Raw genomic sequence first — 25,747 nt, forward strand, 5'->3', positions numbered from 1 at the left:
AGACCTGTGGGTGCAGTTACACTTTAAGTAGAAAGGGATGTCTGAGAAGATATATACAAAAGGAAACAGCATTTTCCACCTGTAAAGATCCAACTGGAGACAGAACACAAAACTAAATGTAACATTAAGTTATTCACATATTTCTGGGAAACAATGAAACCCAAGAGACGGCTGTTATCCAGGGGATATGACGGCCCTATTTTGGAGAACATTAGTTAGAAAATAACAGACTTCAAGTATTTTTTCTTCAGTGCAAAAGCACAAAAGTAGAGACAGTATAACAGGTTTTCCTCGACGCAGACGGAGCAAGCACAAGAAACACAGACATCCATCAACTTGTTTCTTCTTTGGATGAATTAGTTCGAAGGAAGAATTCTCCCGAGTACAACAGGAGGCCTCTCTGATCTCTCTGAATCCAAACAAGGGCCGGGGCTTATTTTGTCCCAAGCTAAGCCGACCTTGCATCTTTTACCTAAGAAACAATAGTAGCTCGTTTGAAGGTTCTCTTCCTTTCTTTTGCGCTGAGCTTCATCGTTCCCGCAGCTCAGCAGGAAGTTTTCTCTGATTTATCGATTTCACTAAAATATTTAAAGCAAAGTCTGAGGCCACTGCTATCTCTCTGCTCTTGACCCTTACAGCTTCATATTTTTAGGCTCGTTGATCTTAAAACAACAAACGTTAATGCAAATAAAATTCTTGTATTAATTTAACAGAGACAGCCAAATCAATGCTGGAAATCTGGACGGAAACTTCAGCAAAACCTGGAGTTGAGTCGAGAAAATGACTCGAGCATGAGGTTGATTTGCCATTTTTATTTGCTTTAATCCGAACAGAAAAGTCCCTGAAAGCAGCGGTGTGATGGGATGCACTACTAACAAGGTAAAGAACCTTTTTTTATCAGCATCCGAACAGAAAATCGGAGCATTTTAGAAGATAAAAGTGGATACAGGCAATAAAATTACGTTTTAAGCTACGCACAGGCGTTTTGTTGGTGATTCAGCGCGTGGTTGCATGTTGCGGTCGGGTGGGCGTGGTTTTCAGAGTAGGCTGTTTTGTGCTGTATCTTTTTGGGCTGTTGCAGGCCTGTAAGAGGCCCATTCTATTAGTCCAAATGAAAAAGAGGTTGGCTCCCCTGCCTTCGTACTTGCCTAACAGGAGGGGTGCTGAGGGGTATGCAGACACATTACAGGCGCCCTCCTCTTGACATAACTTACAGACCGTCTTTCAACCACTTTGAAAAGCTTTTTTTCATCCCTACGAAATCTTTCTCCTTCTCCCTCTGGGGGGGCGAGAGGAGGGGAGGTGAAGGAGCGGAGGGGTGCCTAATCAGTGACGTGCCTCTGTTATTGATCATATAATTTACACATGCACAAACAGCTGTTAAATACAGAAAATGCCTACTCGAAATAATTTCCCCCCATCGCTTTGGCAATTCTGTCATTACAGGGACAGACACACACGTTTTAGTGCACACACAAGGGAGGTTTACTTCCCTAGTGTTTCCTACATATAGTAGCACAAGCATATTTGGCGACTATTTTATCTCTCCAACATCATCGTCCACGATTGAATGATTACTGAAAATCGTCTCGACACACCAGAGAAACACACACAGAAAGAGACTTCCTGTACTTCCATGTTAAATATGGACCCTTTAAGAGCAGCTGTGTCGTTACGATGTCATTTATAACCACGTCAGTTTTGTTCACTTCGACACGCCTTTAACGACGAGCATCCTTTGCGTGCGACTCACCCGCTGCTGTGGAATGGAGAATGTGAATGTCCACAGTGGAGGAATACGTCACCATCTCCTGTTTGAAGCTTTGTGGAGCTAGAATCACGTTTGAGTAGAGTACCCCTTTTCATTTTGTAATACCGCCGTTTAATACCGACAAAAGCAAAGAAAATACAGGGGTGTAAGTTTTGGGGCTTATCACCCACCCCTACGACCAGCGCGCACTGAGAATGGAGAAAGGTAGTTGAGTAGCCACAACGACGATGTGCTGCACTGTGCTTCTCATCCCAATGCTGCCTTGTGGACACTCGCTGCACCAGGCAGTGCAGAGGCATGTGTTCAAAGGATTTGTCTTGCCATTTTTCCGATTGGATATTTTCACATTACACACTACATTACACGTGCTCGTTTCTCCAAAGTTCCCTGACTGTTAATTGAGTGAGAACAGATTGACATGGTTTTGCCCTGTTGGTCACTACCGCCAGTTATTTTTGTCAAGTACCAAGTTCATCATTTCCTTCAATCTGCATTTGTTTTACTGTGAACTTACCTGCACGAGGAACCAAGAGATGAGCACGGAGACCCAGGGGTTTCCACTGCGGGACGTCTTCTTAGCCGGAGAGAGCACCTTACCTGCAGGTAACAAGATCAAATCAAAAAAGATTGGAGGGAATAATTGTCAAGAATTAACCTGTGGCCGATCAATAAAGTTATTGTCATGAAAAACACAGCAGCAGTTTCTATATATAAAAAAAGAAATCAGCATTGACCTTAAAAACCAACGTCAGTGAGACGAAGCTTTAATCATACAAAGATGATTAATTGCCACCCTTGAGCTTAAGGGAAGATTTCCTGAACAACATGTTCCATTAACTGTCAGGAGGCATTTCTCCTCTGGACGAACATCAGGCCTCAAGTAACAGATCAGTCAGACGTCACTCAAACTGATGCCTGAAACTTGCAGTGTTCATTTTGTTAATGAAGATCATGACGATAAATGTTCTTCAAAGACCAAAAAAATATGAACCATTTAAAAACTCTGACGACGCGCATGTTTTGTTTTCGTTAACGAGACGAGACGGGACTAAAATGTTAGCGGTGGCTGTCGGACATTCAAAATCCACGATATCTTCCCCACTGTGCGTCTAATCAGTCTGTCCAAATAGAAGCAATGCCTTCCTGTGACTGGTTGAACTGGTTGAGGGGCGTGTGCAGAGCCGCCTGAATCCGACCCAGCTACACAGGTGATGATGTCCCAAAGCAGCGGCTGGACAATCAATCAATCAGACTTTATTTGTACAGCACTTTTCATACTTCTTAAATGTAGCACAGTGCTTACTGAATAACTAACTACAATCAGTAACCCCACCCCTCAATTCATGCACAAGGATAAATAAAAACAGGAAGTGAGGAAAGTGAGGAAGCGCCATCATGAATTCATAACGACACTGGAACAACTAAGTGTTAAGACTCAAAACATTTAAAGGTTATCCATAAAAATACACTAGAATAAAATAATAAAACACTAAATAAGATGATAAAACACTAAAAATTAAATTAATTAATGAATAAATAAACAACAACGCACGGGTAACTAACAGGTATCATGCAGGTGGTTATGAACTTTCTCTGTTAACTCAGGCTTTCTGCCTCATTTGATGCTTCTTCTTCTTCTTCTTCTTTTGCCGATATGCCGATATTTTACAACTCATTTAGCCGATTACCGATACCGATATTTTTTTCCCGCACACCTAATAGCAGAGATCATCAACTCTCTTCTGTATTGGAATTAGCGTACAGTATAATGGTGATACTCTTATCACATTTGTTACAACGGTCGGGGTGACGGGTCTTGAGATGGTTAATCAAGTTTGTAGTGTTGAAAGACTTTGCCTTGGCTCCTCCTCGCATCACCGAAGCTGAGCAGTCATTGCAAATAGCAGTTTTGCTGTCTATTTTGGACACTTTGAAAAACTTCCACACCACGGACATTTTGCCTTCTAACTCTCTCATGCTGCAGGTAGACACACGTGACGTCATCACGCTGCGCCGCGCAGGTCTTCTTCGCGCCGGGGACATTGCGCAGAGGTCGGGCATTTAATCAAGTATGCAGCAGCCCATTATTTTATCGGTTAAGTATATCGGCGGATATCGGCCACTACCGATAACGTGCCGATAATATCGTGCATCCCTAATAAAAAGTTATTACAGTAAAAACCAAAAACTGCTGCTGCAAATAAGGCAAGAGAGGAATGTGCAGTATGTGCTACTGTGACTACACGGCTTCGTTCTGTGGCTTTACACGCGTAACGTTACGTTCCAGAAGTTTCCACAAACACAAACAACCTCAGCTGAGGATCTAGATTACCTGTGGAGAACATCGTCAGGACATTATTAATGAAAGGACGGCGCCTTAAAGCAGATTGAACCTGTATTAGGCTGAGAGAATTAGTTTAAAGAGAGAAAATGTTGTCGTCGACTAAAACTAGACTACACCTATGAAGGGTAAAAATGACTCAAATGTGACCAAAACTAAAAAGCCTTTTCATCTTTGGTCTAAATCTAAAATAGCCGCCAAATTTAACACTGTTCTCTTGTCAATACTGGCACAGTTAATCAGGTATTTCAACACAGGTAGCTGAAACAAGAACCCCCACAGACGCTGGTGACTGTAGCACAGCGCCATTAACGCCTGCTCTTCAGCTGATATTGTTATTCCAGGTCTTAGAGGACATAAATTACAGTTAAAAGGGGCGACATTCATTTAAATGAAAAGCCTGGAATTGCTTAAGAGTTGCAGAGAAAATCAAAACAGCTTCATCTTGAAGCCGAAGTAAATAAAACAATATAAAACTCGTGGATTGTGTTTCTGTAATAAAGCAGCAGCAGATTCTGGCCCATCTGACCTCAGAGCGGCAGCAGTAATGTTGACGTTTACAGATTTAGACTGACTGAGTCACTTTCTAATGTTACTGACATTTACACCAAATTTAAGTAATTAACTGCACGTCTAGTCAGGAACAGAGCGAGCGAGAGAGGGGAAGTGAGGGGGCGGAGAGACGGCGGAGACGACAAACTAAGCTGACACTAAACTTTATCTCATATATATACGGCTGTATGTTTTACTGGGAGACAATTTACATACAGCCTCCCATCTTCTTTATACGTGACATTTCATCATGACATTTGTGTTGAATGCCGTGGCAGCTCTGTACAGTGGAGGTGACATCAGAAGCAGGAACAACAGATCCAACCTCAGAGGACGATATAAAGGAAAATGATTAGAACTGAGACGGAGGGGAGGGAGGTGGAGAGGGGGGAGGTGGCGTTAGTTAAGACTAAATTTCACAGCTGATAAAGGATTGGAATTTAATCAGTGAGAATTTAACGTCAAATCAAAGCGAGTGAGAGGAGGAGAGGATGCAGAGAGGCAGGACAGAGGTGAGGCAGAAAGAAGGTGTGTGTGTGCGTGTGTTGAAAATCATCACATCCATCACTCTGTTTGCATGAGACAGTGGCAAGGTTACGCTACGAGCAGCATGCACGAGTGACAATAACAACACACACACACTCGTGCACATACAGTGTGGTCATACTAACGATTTTACCCCTCTATGAGAGGACATTACACATTCATGGTTCCACAGTCAGACTCTTAATTAAACACATTAATCTGAGTTAACCCTTTGTGCTCACAGACAGCTGAACAAGAGTCGGATTCATTTGCAACGTCTGATCACTCCACAGAGGAACTCCCTCTAATACAGTCATTTACCCCCTGACACACACACACACACACACACACACACACACACACACACACACACACACACACACACACACACACACACACACACACACACACACACACACACACACACACACACACACACACACACACACACACACAGGAAGCTGCTCAGCGTCGTTAATAATGACAAAGGAGCCGGCAGCGTGGATTCACACGGAGACAGAGGTGTGGGAAATAACGCTGACGTGCCTTAAACCTGCATTCTTTCTAATGTCCTGAAGGGGGCGACTCCACTGGCTGCAGAAAGGAGTCTGATTATAAAGAAGCAGATGATAAAATGAGCTACTTCTCAGTTTACTTGTTCATCTGGTAAGTAATGGTGTCATTTAATGTACAATAAAAGATGAAGCAGGATACGTTCAGGGCTTATACGTGCGTATAAGTAAGGGATAATGTGTAGTGAGCAGGTTGTTACCGCAGAATGGAAGGGGTGCTCACTACACATTATTCCGCTTTTTACTTACAAAATCAACAATTTGACACAAAATATTGATTTGGAAATTATTTTATTCTTTTAAAAATGATTATATTTCCGTTTAAAAATAGTTACTCGCAGTGATTGCTGCGACCATAGCAACGGTTAACTCTGAAGCCTTCTTTAAAGGAGCTAAGCTAGCTGTTTTTACTCACATTAAATGGAAACATTTCCTCTGACAGTGAAGTGAGACACGGTGAACGGGACCTGTCAGAGTCTGTTGACATTTTCTTTTCATTTCACCTCGACTTTAAACGCCGCCGTACCCCGTACTGTGTTCTGTTTAATGTTTACTTCATGTGCCGTCTTTAGGGTCTGTAGATCTCTCTGTCGCAGCTTCAGTTTTTGCATCATTTAACCTTTATTGCTTTCTCTCCGCTGTTTCGTCTCTTTTCTTTTTGCCCCTCTAAAAACAAACTGACGTCAGATTTACCGGACTTCTTTCGGTGGATTGATATGATTACAGTTAGTCCTCCAGATTGTGTGATCAGACGCATCCCTAGTAACGGTCTGTTCGTCATAGCAACGGTCTGTTATCGAGAAATAACTAATAACTACAGCCGTGTAATAATGTTGTGTATTTGTTAGGATTTTCATGGTTTTTATCTGGAGTCACCTGATGTTTTATCAACATAAATTTGGCCAACAAGTTTTTCTCAAAGGAGGAAAACGGACACCTCCCTGCTAAGCAATGATGAGCAAGCTAACTTTTAAGCTAGCTAGCAAACAATACAATGTTTATAAGAAATACAGAGAATCCAAAAGGGAATTGTGTTCGCCCTCTTTAATACTGTGCCACAACAGCACAGAAATGTTCTCATGTTAAACCTAGCAGTGCTAAATTAAATTCATCTTTGCTGGTGCAACCGAGCCAAAGAACGACTTCAAAAGACATCCGTCCCCAGCAGGAAACTGTGGTCCTACTTACCAAACAAGTCGTCCTTGGCCAGGGCGTAGAGGATGCGCGAGGCTCCGATGAGGTTGCTCATGGCGGCTGAGAGAGTGGACAGGTACACCCCGACGGTGACGAAGGGGTTCCAGATGTTGATGTCTCTTAGGAAGCCGTAATCCCTCTGAAGCAGGATGCTGGAAAGGTTTGGAGAATACAGTTTACTTAAACAGCCATGCAAAGTTTGGTTCTAGGCTTCATTAGGAACCAGGTACAAAGTGTACAAAGACATTGATTACCTGTGGAATTTACTTGATAGTAAAAATACATTAAAGATGGAGAAGGATTAGTTATCCGAAGTTAAGTTTAGTTCAGTTTTGTTGTCTTCATGACAAGGCTAATATGCTTTTGTTGGGAATGTGGAAATAAAAATTCTCAGGTAAGACAGTTTGAATCACAACAGTAGACCTCAAGACAGCACATGTGGGTTAGTTGGGAACCAAATACAGGAAACAAACCAGGAAACTGTGCATTGTAGGATGTTTACGGGTGCTGACATTTGCAGAGACACGCAGCGAGATGAGTGAAGGACAGACGCGGGGGAGCAACGAGGAAATAGAAATATGGGCTGACCAAACAATTTCACAAATGCTTTTGGAAACGCACGAGAACACGGAGGTGTTCAAACTGTTGAGTGAAAAACTAAAGGAGAGGAACTGATCGACCAAAACTCAGACAACAAAACGTTAAAGTCCGCGGTCGTGTCGAGTGTGATTGATCAGTGTGCTCTCTTGCTTTGTTTACTTCAGGGAGTTTTCCCACATGGAAATTATTATTTTTTTTTAAGATTATTTTTTTGGCTTTTGCCTTTTATTTACAGGACAGCTGAAGATAGACAGGAAATGTTGGGAGCAGAGAGTGGGGGATGACATGCACTAAATGATCGGCAGACCGGGAGTCAAACCTGCGATCAGTGCGGAGGACTGTAGCTTCTGTACATGGGGCGCCTGCTCTACCAACTGAGCCAAACCAGCACCCCCCCACGTGGAAATTCTGACCAATCAGAGAGCAGTTTCCCCCGCATCAAAACTTCTGGTCCAAAGGTAAAAGCTGCCGTGCGAACACAAACCAAACTCGAGACAAAATGCAACTTTTGGACCAAACAAACAGACTTGAAGTGAATGCGCCCTCAATCACATCTAATGTGAATAAAGAACAAATCAAATCTACAGCTACAACCGAGCTTTGAACGTGTCCACATGAAGTCCCAGCACACAGGAGAAGACACCCCATCATCTGGAACAGCACAAACAAATAAAGCGCTCCTCCTGCTGCTCTACATTCATATCAGGGGATCAAAATCAAGTTGTCCGAAAGGTCGTGTGTCATTTGGAACTCATTTGTTCTTCGGGGGCAACATTTGTCCAATGAAATGAAACAAGATTGAAGAGGAAGTGATGATTACACTGCCGGGGTGCCTAATGATGAGATCCAGGAATAAGGGGCCAGTGTGTGTGTGTGAGTGTGTGTGTGAGAGAGAGTGTGTGTGTGTGCAAGAGATGATGGAGGAAGAGAGATCAGAGAGAACAAAACCCACAGCAGGGTGTGCGTGATTGCAGCCTGCCCCCCACCTCTTTTCAATACAACACAGCGAGAGAAAGGAGAATTAGAGTGCAAGTATTCCTCTCTCTCTCTCCTTATCCATCTCTCTTTATGTTCCAATACACACACACACACACACTCATCCAATCCATCTATTCCCCTCCCTCATCACCTCCATCTCCTTCATCGTGATGTTTTTAAAATCCACTCAAGGGTTTTATTTTTTCTACTTTTCTGTCCTCCCCACCCCTCATTTTATTTCTACTTGTACCCCTGTCCACTCCTCTCCCCCTCTCCCCCTCTCCCCCTCTCTCTCTGTCCCTCTCTTTCTCTCTCTCTGGTAATTAAGAGTCTCATCACGTTTTCTTTCAGGTCCAGTGGTTTTAATACTTATTATCATGGCCCTGTTAAGTATTGTTCACTCCATCCAGAGATCTGAGCACACTATTATTTCACATGGCGCACAAGAGGCAGGCATCACGCGCACACACACACACACACACACACACACACACAGGCTTTTGCATTACCACAAATCAACTAAATAAAGGTTCTGCGGAGAAGTTAACATCACCCTCGAAATTAGGAAATGCCAACTACTTTGTTTATTCGGCGTATGTGTGTTTGTGCGAGTGTGACCACGCTTGCGTGCGTGTGTGTGTGTGTGTGGCGATGGGCACTGCAGTGAAAAGTTTATGAACCATTGCTTTAATCAGACTCTCTGACATATTCATAACACCAACAAAAAAAACCTGTTCAGCGGTCGGATACGAAGGCACGCGCTCGGAGAGGAGACGTTTGTCGTAAAAAAAAAAAGAAAAAGAAAAAAGGAGAATCGTGAAAGTAGAAAAAAAAAAGGTGTGCGTCTTTAAGAGGAGTTAAAGTGTGTGTGTGTGTGCGTGTAAAACAGAGGTGAGTGATGATGCAGGTCAGAACTTATAGGCTGATTATTAATTTCTCTGACATGCGGCAGGAGCGAAATAAATCTGGAAAAAGCTTGACATTTCCAAACTGGCTCTCAAAAACAAAGCCGATGCAAACTGGGTGACAGCGCTGACGAATGGTGTGTGTGTGTGTGTGTGTGTGTGTGTGTGTGTGTGTGTGTGTGTGTGTGTGTGTGTGTGTGTGTGTGTGTGTGTCTGTGTGTGTGTGTGTGTGTGTGTGTGTGTGTGTGCAAGAGAGAGAGAGAGAGGGAGGCTGTTCATGCATTAGCTTATAATAGAATCTATATGTATTCTGCGTTTCATTTTCTTCCACAGCAGTGTGTTCATTAGGGGAGCGTTGCCCGTACAGTACGTGCCTGCGCGTGTGTTTGTGTGTTGCGTGGATAGTAATTATTGATCAGATCATCCGGCTGAAATGAGCTCTGCCATCCAAATAAAGAGCAGAACAAAAGCGCCGGGGAGCGGAGTGACAGATTAAAGGAGCTCGTTTTCGCAGAAGAGGAGGAAACAAAAGCTCGGCGACTAAAAGGAGCCCGCAGAGATCGCTTGGACGATTGTTCTCGCCCCTCCCGGCCTCGCTCCATCCTTCCGCTCGTTTGTTTACCACTTTTCATTCATGCCCTCATTTGTGTATTCATGCATATTCATCTTTTAATCCATCACTTCACGTGTTTGTGCTTCTGATTATTCACCGGCGCTCCTGGTATAAAACATTACAGATTAATTATGCACGATTTTTCTAAATGAACCTGTCTTTTTAGGTATATTACAACACAAAGTGTAATGAGTGATCATCACAAACATTGCCGCCGTGATCCCGGTGGCCTCAGCTCCTCCTGGAGGGCGGGGTCACTCCTCATCAGGACTAACATAACGATTCACGATCATCTTGTTTAATGATCCTGAAGAAAAAGGCTCCAGAATGTCCAATAAAGGCCGGAGTGGGATCGTAGCTAGTTACTGAGATGGCTCTGCCTTATGGCTAACATCACTGTTATGCTCATTGGGTCATTATGTGACCATTTGTGTCCCTGCAATATGGACTTGATGGTCCTGCGAGTCAATACTGAGAGTTACAACGCAAAGGTGAGCTCCTATTATGAGCCTCTACATCAATATTACATGACAGCTTCAATTTTACTGTGTTTTTCTTTTGTTTGTCCATTTCTCTGTCAGCGTCAACAGGACGGGTTGGTGTGCACAACAGGGTTCTGGCTGCTCCTGCACGTCTCTCTTCAAGTGTTTAACCTTGTAAACATCTCCATGTGGTGTTCTTCATGCGCTACAAGACATATCAGAGACAACATCAGCAGTCATCTCCATGGCTGGGCCTGTCTGCTTTTAAACTGCAGTGCACCAAGGACAGGCTGAACAACACGTTTTCAGATCGGCAGGTTTGAGACGTCACAAACCTAAGGAGCCGATCCCGTTAATGGACGGGGTGATGCTATGCATATCATTATGTGTAACCTATGGCAACCACTTTGGAGATGTGCGAGCCAGCTGTAACCGTCATTGTAATTTATGCAAACTCACTACTGATGACTAACGTTAACGTTACTGCTACTGATTACTAAATTTCAAGCGAGCTAAGTTTCAACAAGTTGCCACTTAACGATGGCAGAGACGTGTTTTGTTTTGCAGTCAACATGAAGCTTTGTCAGGTCTGTCCTCAAGAGGAGAAGAAAACTACTTTAACATGGGACGTTTGTTCAACGGAGGGCGGAGCCATCATTTATGATGCATTCAACGAAGTTGGGAAATCTATATGCTGGATGACTTCTGCAACACAGCGTCAAGTTGAATGTTTGATCTAGAGCAGATTGTTGCTGAACTGGCTGCAGATGTTTGTTTATAGAGATCAATAAGAAGATTACAGTCCGCCTGCTTTTGCTCTCCACACGGACTGTTTTTCCTGCATTCGCCGCAGCCTGCTGATACGTGATTGGTCAGTACAACTCAGACAAACTACAAGCGTAGTACAAACAGAACCCAGACCACATCATCAGGGTCACCTTTTCAAACTCAGACAGGCTGCTTCATAGCCAGAGAAGACATTATATGAGTGTTTCCACCGGCTTTTATGAGTACAATCATGAGAGTTCACCTCCCAGAGAACCTTTTTAAGGCCAGTGAGAGATTGAAAAGTATCGTCAGAATCACTGACTTATTTCAGGGTGTAAAATGAAAAAACTGCATAAAACCCTGCATCCAAAAATGTAAAATGTATGACATAACAGAATAAAGGCAACACATCAGCTACAGGACATAAAGAGGTATCAGTTCTACGGCCCATTTCTACACCAAGCTAGTCTAGAAAAACAAACAGAAACTCTTTCTGCAAGCAAAGCCAGTGGCAAAGTCCTCGGAGCACGCTTCAGAAAGTCTGAACAGTAACAGCCTGAACATGTGGATCTCAATTCACCAAAGACCCGAGTTAACTTTACAGAGTCTGGGTCTGGCCCGGTGTGCTTTGAATGAGCTCAGACCTCTTAGAGACGACTGAATCGACTCCAAAGCAACAAATGCACCGGCACTGAACTACACGCGTAACTGCTGGGATTTAGTGTTGGTCTTTAGCCTCACTTCACCTTGACCTCGTAGTTAAGAGCGTAGCCACAGCGCACGAGGGGAGAGGAAGAGATACAGACACATAAAGAAGCAGCCGAGGAAACGGGAGGCGAACGGAGAGTCAAAGGGAGGCAGGGAGGGGTTGTAAGAGCCGGAGAGAGGGAGGGGGAGTTAAGTGCTCTCATGGGAGTAGACTGTGGTTAAGGATTATTAAATGGGATCAATAACTAACAAGACACACACACACACACACACACACACACACACCCTCTCTCCTTTTCCATCCTCCCTCCCCGTCTCTCCCAACTCTTCACATGCACTCTGCACGTCTCAGCTTCTCCGCAGCCCGTCCTCACATTTACATTTTTAAATGCTTATCACATTTTTCCGGGTGCTCTCGCCTTGTTTTACGGCTGATCTGCATTTCTCTGCTTCTCTGTTCAGTCGTTCTTTGCACCAGCTTCCAATTACCAGCAGTTTGTCGGTCCAGCCTACCGTCACCGCCGTTTCCCCCCCCCCCGATATTCAGGGTCAAACAGACTTCAGGAAAAGCAAGAAAACCAACATCTGTCTAAAGGTATGAAGAGACCAAATCACTGTGACATCACGCTAACGTCAACATTCACCTCTGGGTATATAACTGGCAGAGATAAGCAAACCCCAAATGGGAAAAATCCAATGTGAAATCGGTCGTTTTCAGCCTCAACTGTAACAAATAAAGCTGTAAAATGTGAATTTTCTGCTGTGCTTTTTCCTGTGTTCAGTGTTTCTTTGCTAAAATAAAGTAAACTAGGGATGGGTCATGATTTTAGAATATTTGAATAGTCATGTATTTATAAAACTACACTATTATCTCATCTTAAAAACATATTTTCATTGTTTTTAAAAGAAGCAGAAAGCGGTTTGCTAACTGCCATTAAATAACAAAAGAAGAAGAAAGCATTAGTGCCGGTATAATCTCTATTTACAGGGACGTGGATTTCCAGGAAGGAAAGTGTTCTGGTTCCCTTTTGAATTACGTTTGTAGTCCGAGTCATACTGACCAGTCACGAATCAGCAGGCTGCAGTGTATGCGAGAAAAACAGTCAGTGTGGAGAGCAAAAGCAGGCGGAACGTAATCCGCTGTCATGACATCCTGGCTCCCATCAGCGTCACCTGACGACAATTTAACTTCTTCTTAACGTTTATAAACAGATATCTGCAAGCTAACAGCTAACAGTCTTGCTTAAAGGCATTTAAACAAAGTAAAGTGTTGGAGTTTGTATTATTCAAACTTTTGACGCCAATATTTTAACTTTTACTGCAAATGAATATCGGCTCCAAATATCGGTTATCGGCCTCCTTGACTACTAATAATCGGTATCGGCCCTGAAAAAACCATATCGGTCTATCTCGAATTTACACCTCAGCTTTTAGGTCAACATGGACAAGAAGAAAAACAAAGTCAAATCAACATCCATTTCTGATTAGCATGAAAAGCAGGTAAAACTGAGCTTGAGATTCTTTTCTCAAATTATGCTACCGAGGTCAAATATGAAAATCAGAACCTCCAATCAATAAAAACTCTTACAGCAGTATTTCTATAGAATGTGTGAAGCCCTGACAGATGTTTCATTTCAAGGAGAGAAGAATGAAATGTTAAACAGGAGTGACAGAAGACAGCAGAGAGCCCACGAGTGACGTGAGGGCTTTCACTCTGAACCATCAATTGTGATCAGAAAACTGAATTAGAATACACGTCGAGTGTTTCCCGCAGCCGACAGGTGGTGTATTCATCAATTACAATAAACTGCCTCGTATCTCTCAGGGACAACACCCAGCGCCAGCCAGGCCATTTTAAATATAAAGCGGGATATCTAAACCTCCCCGTCACCACGCAGGACATGCTGTCTGAGACTTGGCCTGTGCTGCCACCATTGTTACCCCCAACCCGTCTTAAAAACACAAACGGGGGCAGCAGTGAAAAAGGACACAGAGAGAGAGAGGCGACTAGAATCTCTGCTGCGGAGAGATAGGGGGAGAATAACAAAAGGAGGGAACAGGGCTGTGTGGATGGATGGATGGATGATAGGCAGGGAGAGGAGGGAGAAAGAAGAAGGGAGCCAAGAATACTGCTGTGGGGTGATAGTGCCCAGAGAGAGGGAGGGAGAGGGTGCTGGACTTGTTGCCTTACAATGGGTGCAGACAGGAGCAGAAAGCCTGGGGAAGAGGGGGGAGTGTTAGGACGGAGATGACAGAGTGTGTGGTTAAACACCAGGTTACTGCTGAAGTGAAGAAAGCGACACAAGACGAGCGACTTGAGCTTTTCTGCTTCTCTGGATTAAAGGTGAGTTTGACGTTTTGCCCAGTTTGCTCCTTTTCTGTATCATTTGTCCTGATCTACGGCTGTGAGTGGCTCTGCTCACACACGGTCCACGCCGAATACAGCCTGTTTGCTGCCCCTGAACTGAGGAGCACATGAATGGATGAACATGCATTTTTAGGGCTGTGACGGCACTGAAATGTTCAAACCGCGGTGAAACACCAACGCCCCCTTGCGGTTCCGCGGTTGTGGGTCAGACATGCGGGTCTGTGAAGCTGTCTAAGCATATCAGTGTCTGTTTTGTTTGTTGTTTAATGCATACTGTAAAAATGTCGCTTGAAAGACGGCTGGGTATCATAGTCTTTTTTAAAACTTTATTACCATCTACAAAGCAAGAGCAGCAGAGTCCTTCCCGTCCCTCCTGTCACTCACAGTGGCGTACATTTCTTTATCCTGATCAACTGATGGTCGGAGACTCTGCTGTGCTGTGGTTCCACGTGCACGTATTAGTGCTGACCGTTTGCCCTCGTCACGTCGGCCTTTTTATCGTCTTTCTCCGACATCGGTTCAGCTTCACTTTTTCCTTCAGTCTCCTGGGCTCAACAGAGGAGTGTCTCGCTGCAGCTTCTCCTCGTCGCCACAGAGGCTTGTAAATGTGACGTGTGGCGTTTGAGTGAAAGAAAAAAAACGAGCTTCACTGATAATATTGGACCTTTTACTTTTAGGTTTTCACATTTCAGTTCAGTTTCAGTTTATTTATTGAACCTGGGGTTTTAAGTAGGCAAGCTATATGTTTATGATGATTAGAAAAAAGAAATAAATGAGCAGTGGCGGTCGCTGGGTCCGTCACATAACCGCTGTATTTCAGTCATGCAGTCACTATCACTGCCTTACTCTGAGTTCTTCTTCACGGTATTATTATTATTTTTTTTTATTGTTTATTGTGGGTTACGTTACTATAGAGACTGTATATATAGAGAGAGCCGATGCCCACCAGAGGAGAAGACAGCAGGTGGAACAGCACACAAGAACTAAACAAGGCTGACAATATGCCTGAATCAAAGGAATATTTTAATGTCTACCACAGAGGAAAAGGTTTTATTAGTGTGTCTTTTGCTTTTCTGAGAGAAAAGTTGCAATTGAAGGTGAAATATTTTTTTATTTTTAGAGCTGCACAATTAAACAGATATTAATCCCGATCATGATTTTGGCTTATCACGATTAAACAACTGATTGACGTATTTGAAGTTTAAAATGCTCCGCCCGTGGAAAACTCTGCTGCATATCACATCAAGCGCTCCCTACAGTAACAGCCGCTCCACCAGGGGGCGATGGAGAGGTTTGTTCATTTTTGGGGAAGCTTGCATGTCACGTCAAGAGTTCAAAAGTAAACAACAGAGAGCGGCGTTTCGGTTCAATGAGCGACCATGTTTACTGGTGACTTTCAGCCTGTGGTTGCCGTAGTTACAGCAGCTGTTGAAAACAGGAAGAGAATGCGCAGCTGTCCTTGTGAATGCCTCGTTGTTGTTTTTCATTACGATCCCAAATTAGACTTATCTGTACATCTGTGATGTTACGCAAGAAAAAATAATATGCAAAGAGGTGAAGAAACCTGCGTCTGCACCGCAGAGCAACACGACTCACTTGTTCAAGCAGCTGAAAAAAAGAGCACAAAGCAGCATGATGAGTGCATGAGAATGAGCTACTCCTCGTCCTGGTCCAGCGTCAGGTCAGACATCCAGAACAGCGACGCTGCACAGCGCGACATCCTATCCACCCAACTCCCAAAGACACACTGAAATTACCCATGATGCACCAAATTCTGTCTTAGTTTGTACAGCAGGAATGCAGAACAAAATGGAACTGAAATTGTTGCTTTGTTGAAAGTACAAAAATGTCCCTAAAATTAATAAATAATCATAATTATTAATAATCGTAATCTCAATATTGATAAAAATGATTTGACTTTGATTTATGTTTTTATAATATTTGACAGAAACACCAGGTAGTTTCATCATTTAAGCTAACAAAGATCAATGTTTCAACTTTAAATCTACTTTAATATCTACCAAAATAGTTTGTTACCTATTTTAAAAAACTAAACAGAAAAAATGGGTTTTTTTGTGGGTGTAGGAACCATAGCGGGGTTTTTACCCCGGGGAGAAGATCCTGCAGACAGGACGGCGTTGGAGTGGGAGAGAAAATGTTGAATGAGTAAAAAAGTGAACAAAAAAATGTGATTGAAAGGAAACCAGAGTGAAGGCGGAAGTAGGACAAACTATAGAATAAGCAAACAGAGGAGTGGAAATAGACAGAGCGTGGGTGAAAAGACAAGAGACGTACGACAACAGATACACAGCTTGTTTCTTAGACGATGCAGAGACACGAGGAAGAGTGCAGCGACGAAAGATGTGACTTTTCTGGGAAAAGTGAGACGCAGTGTGTGTGTGTGTAAAAGAGAGATGAGAGACAGAGGCACTTCGGGGGGTGTGCGGATTGCACGCACATTCACAAGGCTGCATGTCAGAGATAGCACAACAAAAGAAAGCCCAGCAGATTTAAATTAATATAATTATCAAGTCAGTTATTAATACAAAAGCTTCTGCAGCGCGGGGCGGATTAGCCCACAGGTCACTGACGCACAGTACTGAGGAACACACACGTGTGCACAGAGGATGCACTCTCACACACACACACACACACACAAGTCACTCAAGACAAAACCCCCCACACAGGTTCGTTAACATGAAACCAGCTCTACAATAATACAAAACTGAGGTGCAACCAAGTGAGTCGTCACGCTCACTCTGTTGCTTTAAGTGTAGATTTAAGTTCCTAATCCACACACACACACACACACACACACACACACACACACTCACACACACACACACACACACACACACACTCACACACACTGGCAAAAAGAGCTTGATAAAGTAGAGACAGGGCAATCTGTCATGGCTGGCTAGCTGGTCACACGGGGTTAATAGATTCCCCGCTTCTTTCTCACATCCCCTGAGCCTTCATCGCCATCATCAGCAGCCATCGTTGCATATCATCAGCGATGATCTAAAAAACAGACAAAATATGGAGCCGCTCTATTAACAGTGACCTGGGAACCAGTGGTACGGCTTGTACATCCAAATGAGCTCCATTTGCTTTGCAGTGCTAATGGCTGTGAAGCAGAAAATGTGCACAGAAAAAAATGACACTCAGCGCTGTCAGTGCATCTGCAGAGTTAATATCACAGTGGCAGGGATCCCACAGTGGAGCAGGGGGTCCAGAGCAAAGCTGGAATACTTGCTGAAATGTACTCCCACGCCTCTTCGTCCACATGGATGACATTTTGGGTTTGCTACACCTCGTACTTCATTCTGCTTAACTAGAAACCTAGTGTGAGCAAAAGCACAATCAGTGTTAAAACAAGATGGCAGGTGTATCTGCCTGGTCATTCTACAACCAACCACATTTAAGGGTTGAAATGTATTTATTTATGCTTTATAACATATTTTAGTTTCATGTGGCACAAAACTTTTAAGCAACAAGCTAGCTAATAAGCAGGCTTGGGGAGTAAAGAAATACAAGTCAAGGCGATGCGTCCTTAGGATACAAAAAAAGGCGACTGTGTTCTGTTACAGTTACAGAAAAAATAGAGGCCATTAGATTACAGATGCATTTAATTAAAATGGGGATTACTAGCAGGATTATATAATACCAAAAATGCTCTATAACTGTGCGCACACGTTACGACACTTCACCACACACAAGTCTCACAACACCGCTCCTCAAAGTTGCCATCAACAGTCTCTGGTTGTCGTGGCCTGTGGTGAAAACAAGGCTCTCACTGGGGGGAAATTTCGCCATCAGTTTTTCTTCAAAGGAGAAAATGGGAGCGGCCTCGCAGTACAGAGCGAGTTCTGCCTTCCGGCTGTCATTATCCGAGGATTCGACATCTAATTTAAAGAAACATTTACAGGTAAGACCAACCGCTAACGTTAGCAGCACAGAATTTCAGTTTAAAATGTCGTCTTCTTCTTCTACTGCTGAAAAATAGTTTGGTCATCTGGTGATGGCCGCGGCCGGGATTTACGCATTACAAAACATTCTGTCATCTTTATTTAGTATTGAAGTCATCCAAAAGTAACTGAAAGTAATCTGTTACTTTAAACTTGTGATAGTTGGATTACTGATTACATTTTTTAACAGGTAATTAGTAACTGTATGGTAATACATTTTTAAAGTAACCCTCCCAACCCTGCTAATAAGGGAGTACTCGTTTAAGGACACTGGGACATAACTGTTGGTGATGCAAAGTAAAACTGTAAAAAGTAAGTAAGCAGAACCGGAGAGGATTTGGGGAGAAAGCAACAAGAGGGTAAACAGTTTGTTTATGTGCTACAGAAAATTCCACTTTATTTCTGCACACATTTCTCTGTGAAGAGCAGAAAAATGTCTGGGAGACAGCACAAAAAACCTCCTCTTTTCAATGCGTTGCTTTGTTTTTAATTAAGTTTTTATACTGCAATGTTCAGGCATCGAAATAAAGAGTTGTAATATTATTTATACAGTCGTGACTTTGTGGTGTACAGCATAATAATCCCTTGGTCCCCATTTAAGGACCAAAACTACAATAACTAGGAGAAAGTCAAAAAGCTCAGATCTCAGAAAGTAAATCGAAAGATAAAGTAGTTTTAAAATTCTGCTAAATTTAGTGACTTGCTTAATGAAAAGAAAACAAACGCAATTCCCCCCCATCGCCCTGCTTGGCAGCGACAATAACATCCCATGATTTTCCAGGAATTCCATGACCGGTAAGAACTCGGCATACAGGACATAATAAAAGAGTAGAAGCCGTTGAGGTATGCCGGAGCCCATGTTCAAACCGAGCCTGAGCCGACTGTCAGCCCTGGTTAAATGACCTCGTTATAATGAGCGCACACTGACAATCCCCATCTCCCCCGCTCACACCTAAGCGAGAGCACTGATGCTATGAGAACACCACGCACACACTGACACAGGTAGGCAGCTATAAAGAGGTACCCTCACCATGCAATACAATCATTTCAATGGCTGCTCTCCCACCTCCCTGACATTCACTTTTAAGCACAATCTTAACCGCTTTGCCTTTTAAAGCTATGATGCAGAACTACAATTTGCAGAGGGTAGCAATTTAGCAGAGCCTTATGTAAAGGTTAGTTTGTCACTCTAAATCTCCCCATTAAATGGAGCATGGCTGTGTTGGTGAGAGAGCAGGACTGCCACCTTTTGGACAACTCACGCAACTGCAACAGGGTCTGAATTCTCCTCATCCACACAGCACAAGTATAGCACTCCAACCTGCACACTTTCTAGTCTATTGTCACCCTTGAATTTAGGAACAAGTTCTGGTTACTAACGCATCATTAAAGCATTTTAAATATTAACATTAATTTAAAATAAATAGGTATGTGATCCTGCACATCTCTGACCAGTACTTTCATAATATTTTGGACACTTTGGACATTTTAAGTGTTGATCAATTTCTCCTTGTTTACAGCTCTAACTCCTCCTGTGAGGCCACAAGTAAAATGTTTTATATATGACTATGAAATAATTAGCTTTTATTATATTTCCTTTTATTTACATACAGCCACCTGGAAATAATTTCTACATGTGTTTAAACCATAGTCTGTATAAAAAGATGGACAACATGACAGCTCCCTAAAAGTGAAGCCAAACCCTCTCTATCGCCCCCTGCTGACTGGCTGCAGTATAGGTCATAAAGCCCGCCTCCTCCATGTTAACAGATGGGACATGAGTCAAACTATAAAATCAAAATACATTTTTCTCAAACATGGTTTCTGTCAATACAATAAAAAGGGGGTGTGGCCTCATGATTGACAGCTCTGTTGACAAATGGGGCTCCTGCAGCCGAGTGGAGGTGGAACACTACAGTCATTAAACTTTCCATAATCGGGAATATCTGCTTCAGACCAACACACGAAGCTGTTCTGCTGTTAAACACGCAAGTTGCGGGATCGTTGCTGTTTTTGTCAGTAAGTTATATGTGTGTTTTGGCGAGCGGAAGGGGCGGGACATTGTTGCAGACTCTGGCTCCAAATCACGTCACCAGCGCGCACAAGATTTTAGCTTCAAGTAAGTAGAATGAGAGGAGGTGGAGACGTGTCATCCATATTTTCTGTACAGTCGATGGTATTTAAAGTTCACTGTCACAAAGTTACTTCACTGTATGTTATTTACAAGTGCTTAGTAAAGGGTTTTACATTTAAGGGTTAGGTTTACTCATTTACGAGTTATATCATATAAATTCAGACAGGAACATAGGTCCATCTGCTCCGCCCCAAAGTTTCATCCCATTATAAAGAGATTCTGCCATCATTACAGTCACAGTGGAGTGCTTCCATGTGATGTAGTGACGCCACAACATGGCAAATCACTGTGATAAAAGCAGTCATATTCCAATCCATGATCTTTAGACACAAGCTTTTTGTGTACAGATAAACGTAAGAATTATTTCACCTCAGGATTTTTGTTTCACTTCATACTGATCACCCACTCTATGCATAAAAATAAAGTCATGATGATTCTATGCAGACAGTTATTGTACAGAAATATTCACATAATGCTCTCTCCAGATAAGTTTGTGATCTTGTATTTGAATCTAGAATTTCCGGATCAATTTGCACTCAAAGCGCTTAAATGTCCATCCCATGAACAATCATGATCTACCTGTAATTCCGCTCAGAAAATCTGTTATGTTTCATGATGCACTTTTGGATTTGTTGGTAATATTTTTTTGTAGTGGTGGGTTTCGGTCAGTCGGTCGGTCGGTAGGTAGATAGGTGTACTTTATTGATCCCAAACTGAGAAATTGTGGCGTTAAACCTGCAGGTTATCAAAGCGAATGCAGCGTAAACAGCTATGAATGAAAATGTTTTCTGCAGGCAGAGGATGAAACACACTGCAGCATGCTGCCTACAAACAGGTACTGCACAAAAGCTTCCATTTCCTCCATTAGAAAAGTGACAGCTGGATATTAATATAGATTGTTCACCGGTCGGGCCGGTCGCTGTCACTATAAGCCCACTTATCATCTCATCATAGTGGCTGCTGGCTGGTCCATGCAAGGGCCTAGAATGGCGTAAGGATGTAGGGACATGTCCCTACCAATATTCGGCAATGCTGAATTGTCCCTAGCGAGGATTCTGTCCAGTTATAAAAAATATAATGCAGAGATCTACCAATACAAATAATCTGCGAATGGACTTGTTCATATAAGAAAGACATCAGTCTGTGTCGCTGTTAACAGAGACTCCAGTCTACACAGTAGTTCTTACAATCCACAGAGAGCTACAGCAGGCTTCATCATCAAATGACCAGCGTTAAAATATAATTAAATTACTTTTCTCTCCAGCCCTGGCGTCTGTGGTTACAAGAGGACGTCTCAGGCAATTTAGCACAAAGTATTGTAGAGTAAGTACCAAACTGACTGACACAGATATTGGTCACTCAGGCAGCGAGGAAGAGAGAGGTAGACAGGTAAGAGTTCAGATAGGATGCCTTTGGCCTGAGGAGGTTTTTGAGTTAGGTCTACAGCTGTGCAGAAGTTCACTTCAGTGAAATGGTCACCCAAGTCAGGAAGAATGCAGCTGAAGTGAGTGAAGCAGCAAACTCTAGTATGTGAATTTCATGCAGAAGATGCCATTTATGTTTAATTCTTTAATTCAAGTCTTGAATACATTTTGTGGTTTTACTTTACATAAAGAAAGAAACTTGCACCTCAAATTGCTGCACAAAAAACTGGGTTTGAAACTCCTTAAAGTTTCCTGGGGGATGACCCCAGACCCCCCCTCCCAAAACTATACGCCCCCTCCGACGTTGAAGTGAAAAGTACGCCCTTGGGTCCATGCGTGCATTCTTGGGATAAGTTGTCAAATATTGTGTGCTTACCTTTTCCTCATTGCACAGTGAGCCCTTTCTGATTATATAGGGAAGTGAGAGCAGTAAATTCCTGGCAAATCACTGCAGGAGAGATCATCACATGGTGAGACGTAATCATGTGGTAAAGAAAGATAAGACACAAGCTTTGAGAAATATGAGGCTACCGAGACAGTCAGCAGTTACTTTAACTAACTTGTCTTGTTTTCTCATATTAAAGTGGTAATCTGGAAGATCTCAGTTTCTCCTCTCTGGTGATAAACGGTAATTGCGGGAGCACATTTCCCAGATATCCAGACAGTGCTGCATGTGCGACGTCCACGGTTGGCTCCGGTTGTAACTCTTGATTTTCCTGGCTGACGGTCGCTTTCCTTTTTAGACTGTTTGCTTCATCTGAGCGTCCAGTTTATTTTTGAAGTTGTATCTGTAGTCATCCATCTTTTCTTTGTTTGTTCAGCCATAGTAGATTACTGTTTACTCGCAACACTCACGGAGACCGGAAAAGCAGCCGCTTAGCTCCGCCTACCCTCTCTGGCAGACCAACCGCTGCTGGCTGATGGAAAACGTGTCACTAACTGGACACAGACCAGTCCATAATACTGCAAAGGCTTTCATCAGTGGGCCATAGGCTCAATCACCATTGTGTTACCTCATTTGGCGACAGATAGTGACTTTTATATTTTTTTTAGTTAAAGAAAATCTTTGAGATTATTACTTAAATTAGCATTTTATGAAAATACAGGTCAAAGATCACAAATGCAGACACCTGGCCTGCAGAGGATGAACAGAAACAATCTTCACAGCGCTTCAGAGAAATGATTACACATTCTCTTTGGTGAGACAGCACGCGTATCCGATCAATTCTGGTCAGCCTCAAGAAACCAAACGACCCAGAGTGAAGATAAGGGAGTGATGTCCCGGCCATGAAACCAATAAAACAGGATTTTACACCCCCTGTGAGATTGCCTACTGTAGCTCATAATCAAACGCTCTGCACTGCTTTGAGGAACTTCCTTCTTTCACTTTCTACTCAACCACTCATACCCACTGTCGGGACTTTTTTACATTTCCTCTCTACTGTAAGTCATGATGTCCTGTGACCAGATTTCCACAGAAGCCTTGCACGCATAAGCTCTCTCTGTTTCACACAGACATGAAGCACATGGCAACATGTCACATGTCGCTGCAGAAATCAGGGGGGAAAATACTGCTGAACAGAACGAATCTCTCTTGAAGGAGATGTTCATCTGCAGATCTTCATCTGCTTGCAACAGCACATGCCCAGGAATAAAGTTCACACAGACACACAGGCCTGATGTGCTATGTGTCCAGATAAGTGACTAGATTGACCTGCGTCTGATTGATTTTTCTGTTGGGAACTGTGACTGCTGCCAAACATGAAACACCACAAGCACACACACTTGTATGCAGCTAGGCAGAGGGCTGCAGCAAAAGCCAATGCTCCTGAACTGCTCCAGCTGGACAAGAGCTTTAGACACAGTCGTACAGTAACGGGACACCGCTGCCTCTGGTTCTTTTTTTGGTGCTTTAGTGACAAAATAAAATGTTATTTTCTGTACCAATGATTAGAACTTGTTATGTTTAGAGCAGACCCTGACCCTTAAACTTTTACCTGGTGGTTCTGTCATTATAGTTAGTTCTTATCATGCTGATTTACGTCCAAGTGTTCATTTATCTGACAAGTTTACTTTTAATTAGCTATTTGTTGCTGTAAAAAGGGGGTGTGACCTCATGATTGACAGCTCTGTTCACAAATACGGCCCCTGCAGCGTTCTGTTCCCGAGTAGCAGAGTAGAGGAGGAACAGTCATTGAAGTTTACATATCTGTGAACGTTTGCTTCACACCAACACAAGCTGTTCTGCTGTTAAATACGCGGACATTTATTTCACTAAGTTAAGTGTGCGTTTTGGCTTGAGGAAGCGGCTACAGCGGCTCCACCCGCCGATCTCTACTGTGCAGCTCTGGCTCCAAAAAGTGTCACCAGCACAAGATGACAGCGCCTGTCACAGGGGCATTTCGGCTTCAATTTTGTACAATGAGAGTAGATGGAGAAGTTTTCTTTTTCCTCCCTGTAAACAGACCGACGTCCAATTTACCGGACTTGTTTCGGCGGATTGATATGATTACAGTTAGTACTGCACATTGTGTGATTAGAGCCGCATCCCTGGCAACAGTCTGTTCTTCATAGCAACGGTCTATTATCGAGAAAAAGCAGACCTCGGAATGCCATAATTAACCAATCAGAATCAAGTATTCAACACAGCCGTGTAATAAGATAAATAAATATATTTGTCTCTTAAATGTGGCCCACCAAACATGTACTTACAATTGGCCCACAGATTTAGTGCCTTACTGGTCTGTTGGACCAGCGCTTAAAAATATTTCCATCTCTCCTTTGAGCTATCAATGTTTTCTTTTATACATTTGTAGAGCTGACACAATATAAGGATGTTTTCAATCTATCAATTAATCATTTCAATCAGTTGGGCTACTCAACAATTCTTTCACCCACACACACACACACACACACACGCACGCACACACACACACGCGCGCGCGCACCCACACACACCCACACACACACACCCACACACACACACCCACACACACACACACCCACACACACACACACACCCACACACACACACACCCACACACCCACACACCCACACACCCACACACCCACACACCCACACACACACACACCCACACACCCACACACACACACACACACACACAAGTCATGTGAGGGACCTTCCTGGCCTCTGTTTTGGGTCATGTGAGTCGGGGGGCCTCAGTGCTGACTTGGTCACTCACTACTTACAAACACTCACTCTGAGTCTACATTTCTTTGATGCCTTAATTAAGCTGCATATGCAACATAAGTCATTTGTTAAGAGGTAAATAATCTAAGCTGTGTAACAGAGGAAAGGCCCATGTGAGCACAAAATAAAGCACAAGTGTTATTCTAGGGGAAAAGATAGAGTACAGCAGAACCTCTGCAGACACGGGGCGCACGGTGCAGCAGGGTAAATGATAGCAGTATTGATCTCCGATGCTCTTTTATAGCCCTGTCATGTCAGTTTAGCACCTTGGCAACACTCGCTTTAGAGCTGCATCAATACTGAACTCTGGCACTCTGCTAAGACAGATAGAAAGAGACAGAGGAAGAGAGAGGGGGAGAGGGAGGACAAATAAATTAAAAAAGTCCACATCAAGGGAAAGACTCTAACCTCTGAGTCAGGAGCAGTGAGGACAAAGTCATCCATGTGTCTCTGATAGATTGTTAGCTGCATGCTAGAAGTCAATTAAAGAAGTATCAGGCTTTGGGATTAAGCTGCATGAGTCATTTTCAAAGTTTCTAAGGACACCAATTTTTGCCAAGGCTCTGGGTTGACACAGAAGTGCTAAGCACTGTTTTAAATCAAAGCTGAGAGCAGCTAGCATCCTCTGTG

General features: G+C 43.1%; 1 protein-coding gene across 1 annotated transcript in view; it reads right to left on the reverse strand.

Annotated features, from left to right (window-relative positions):
* The window catches only part of LOC138604662 (solute carrier family 12 member 9), a 77,541-nt gene that overhangs the window by 38,778 nt on the left and 13,016 nt on the right, over positions 1-25,747 (reverse strand). The window contains exons 7-8 of the mRNA XM_069676621.1: positions 6,950-7,107; positions 2,286-2,368 (exon numbers count right to left, since the gene is read on the reverse strand). Of these exons, the coding sequence (XP_069532722.1) occupies positions 2,286-2,368; positions 6,950-7,107 (241 nt within the window). The remainder of the gene's footprint in view (positions 1-2,285; positions 2,369-6,949; positions 7,108-25,747) is intronic.

This window comes from Semicossyphus pulcher, unplaced genomic scaffold (assembly GCF_022749685.1).
Source record: "Semicossyphus pulcher isolate SPU_LCO1_2020_fin unplaced genomic scaffold, fSemPul1.0.p SCAF_26, whole genome shotgun sequence".
NCBI lineage: Eukaryota > Metazoa > Chordata > Actinopteri > Labriformes > Labridae > Semicossyphus > Semicossyphus pulcher.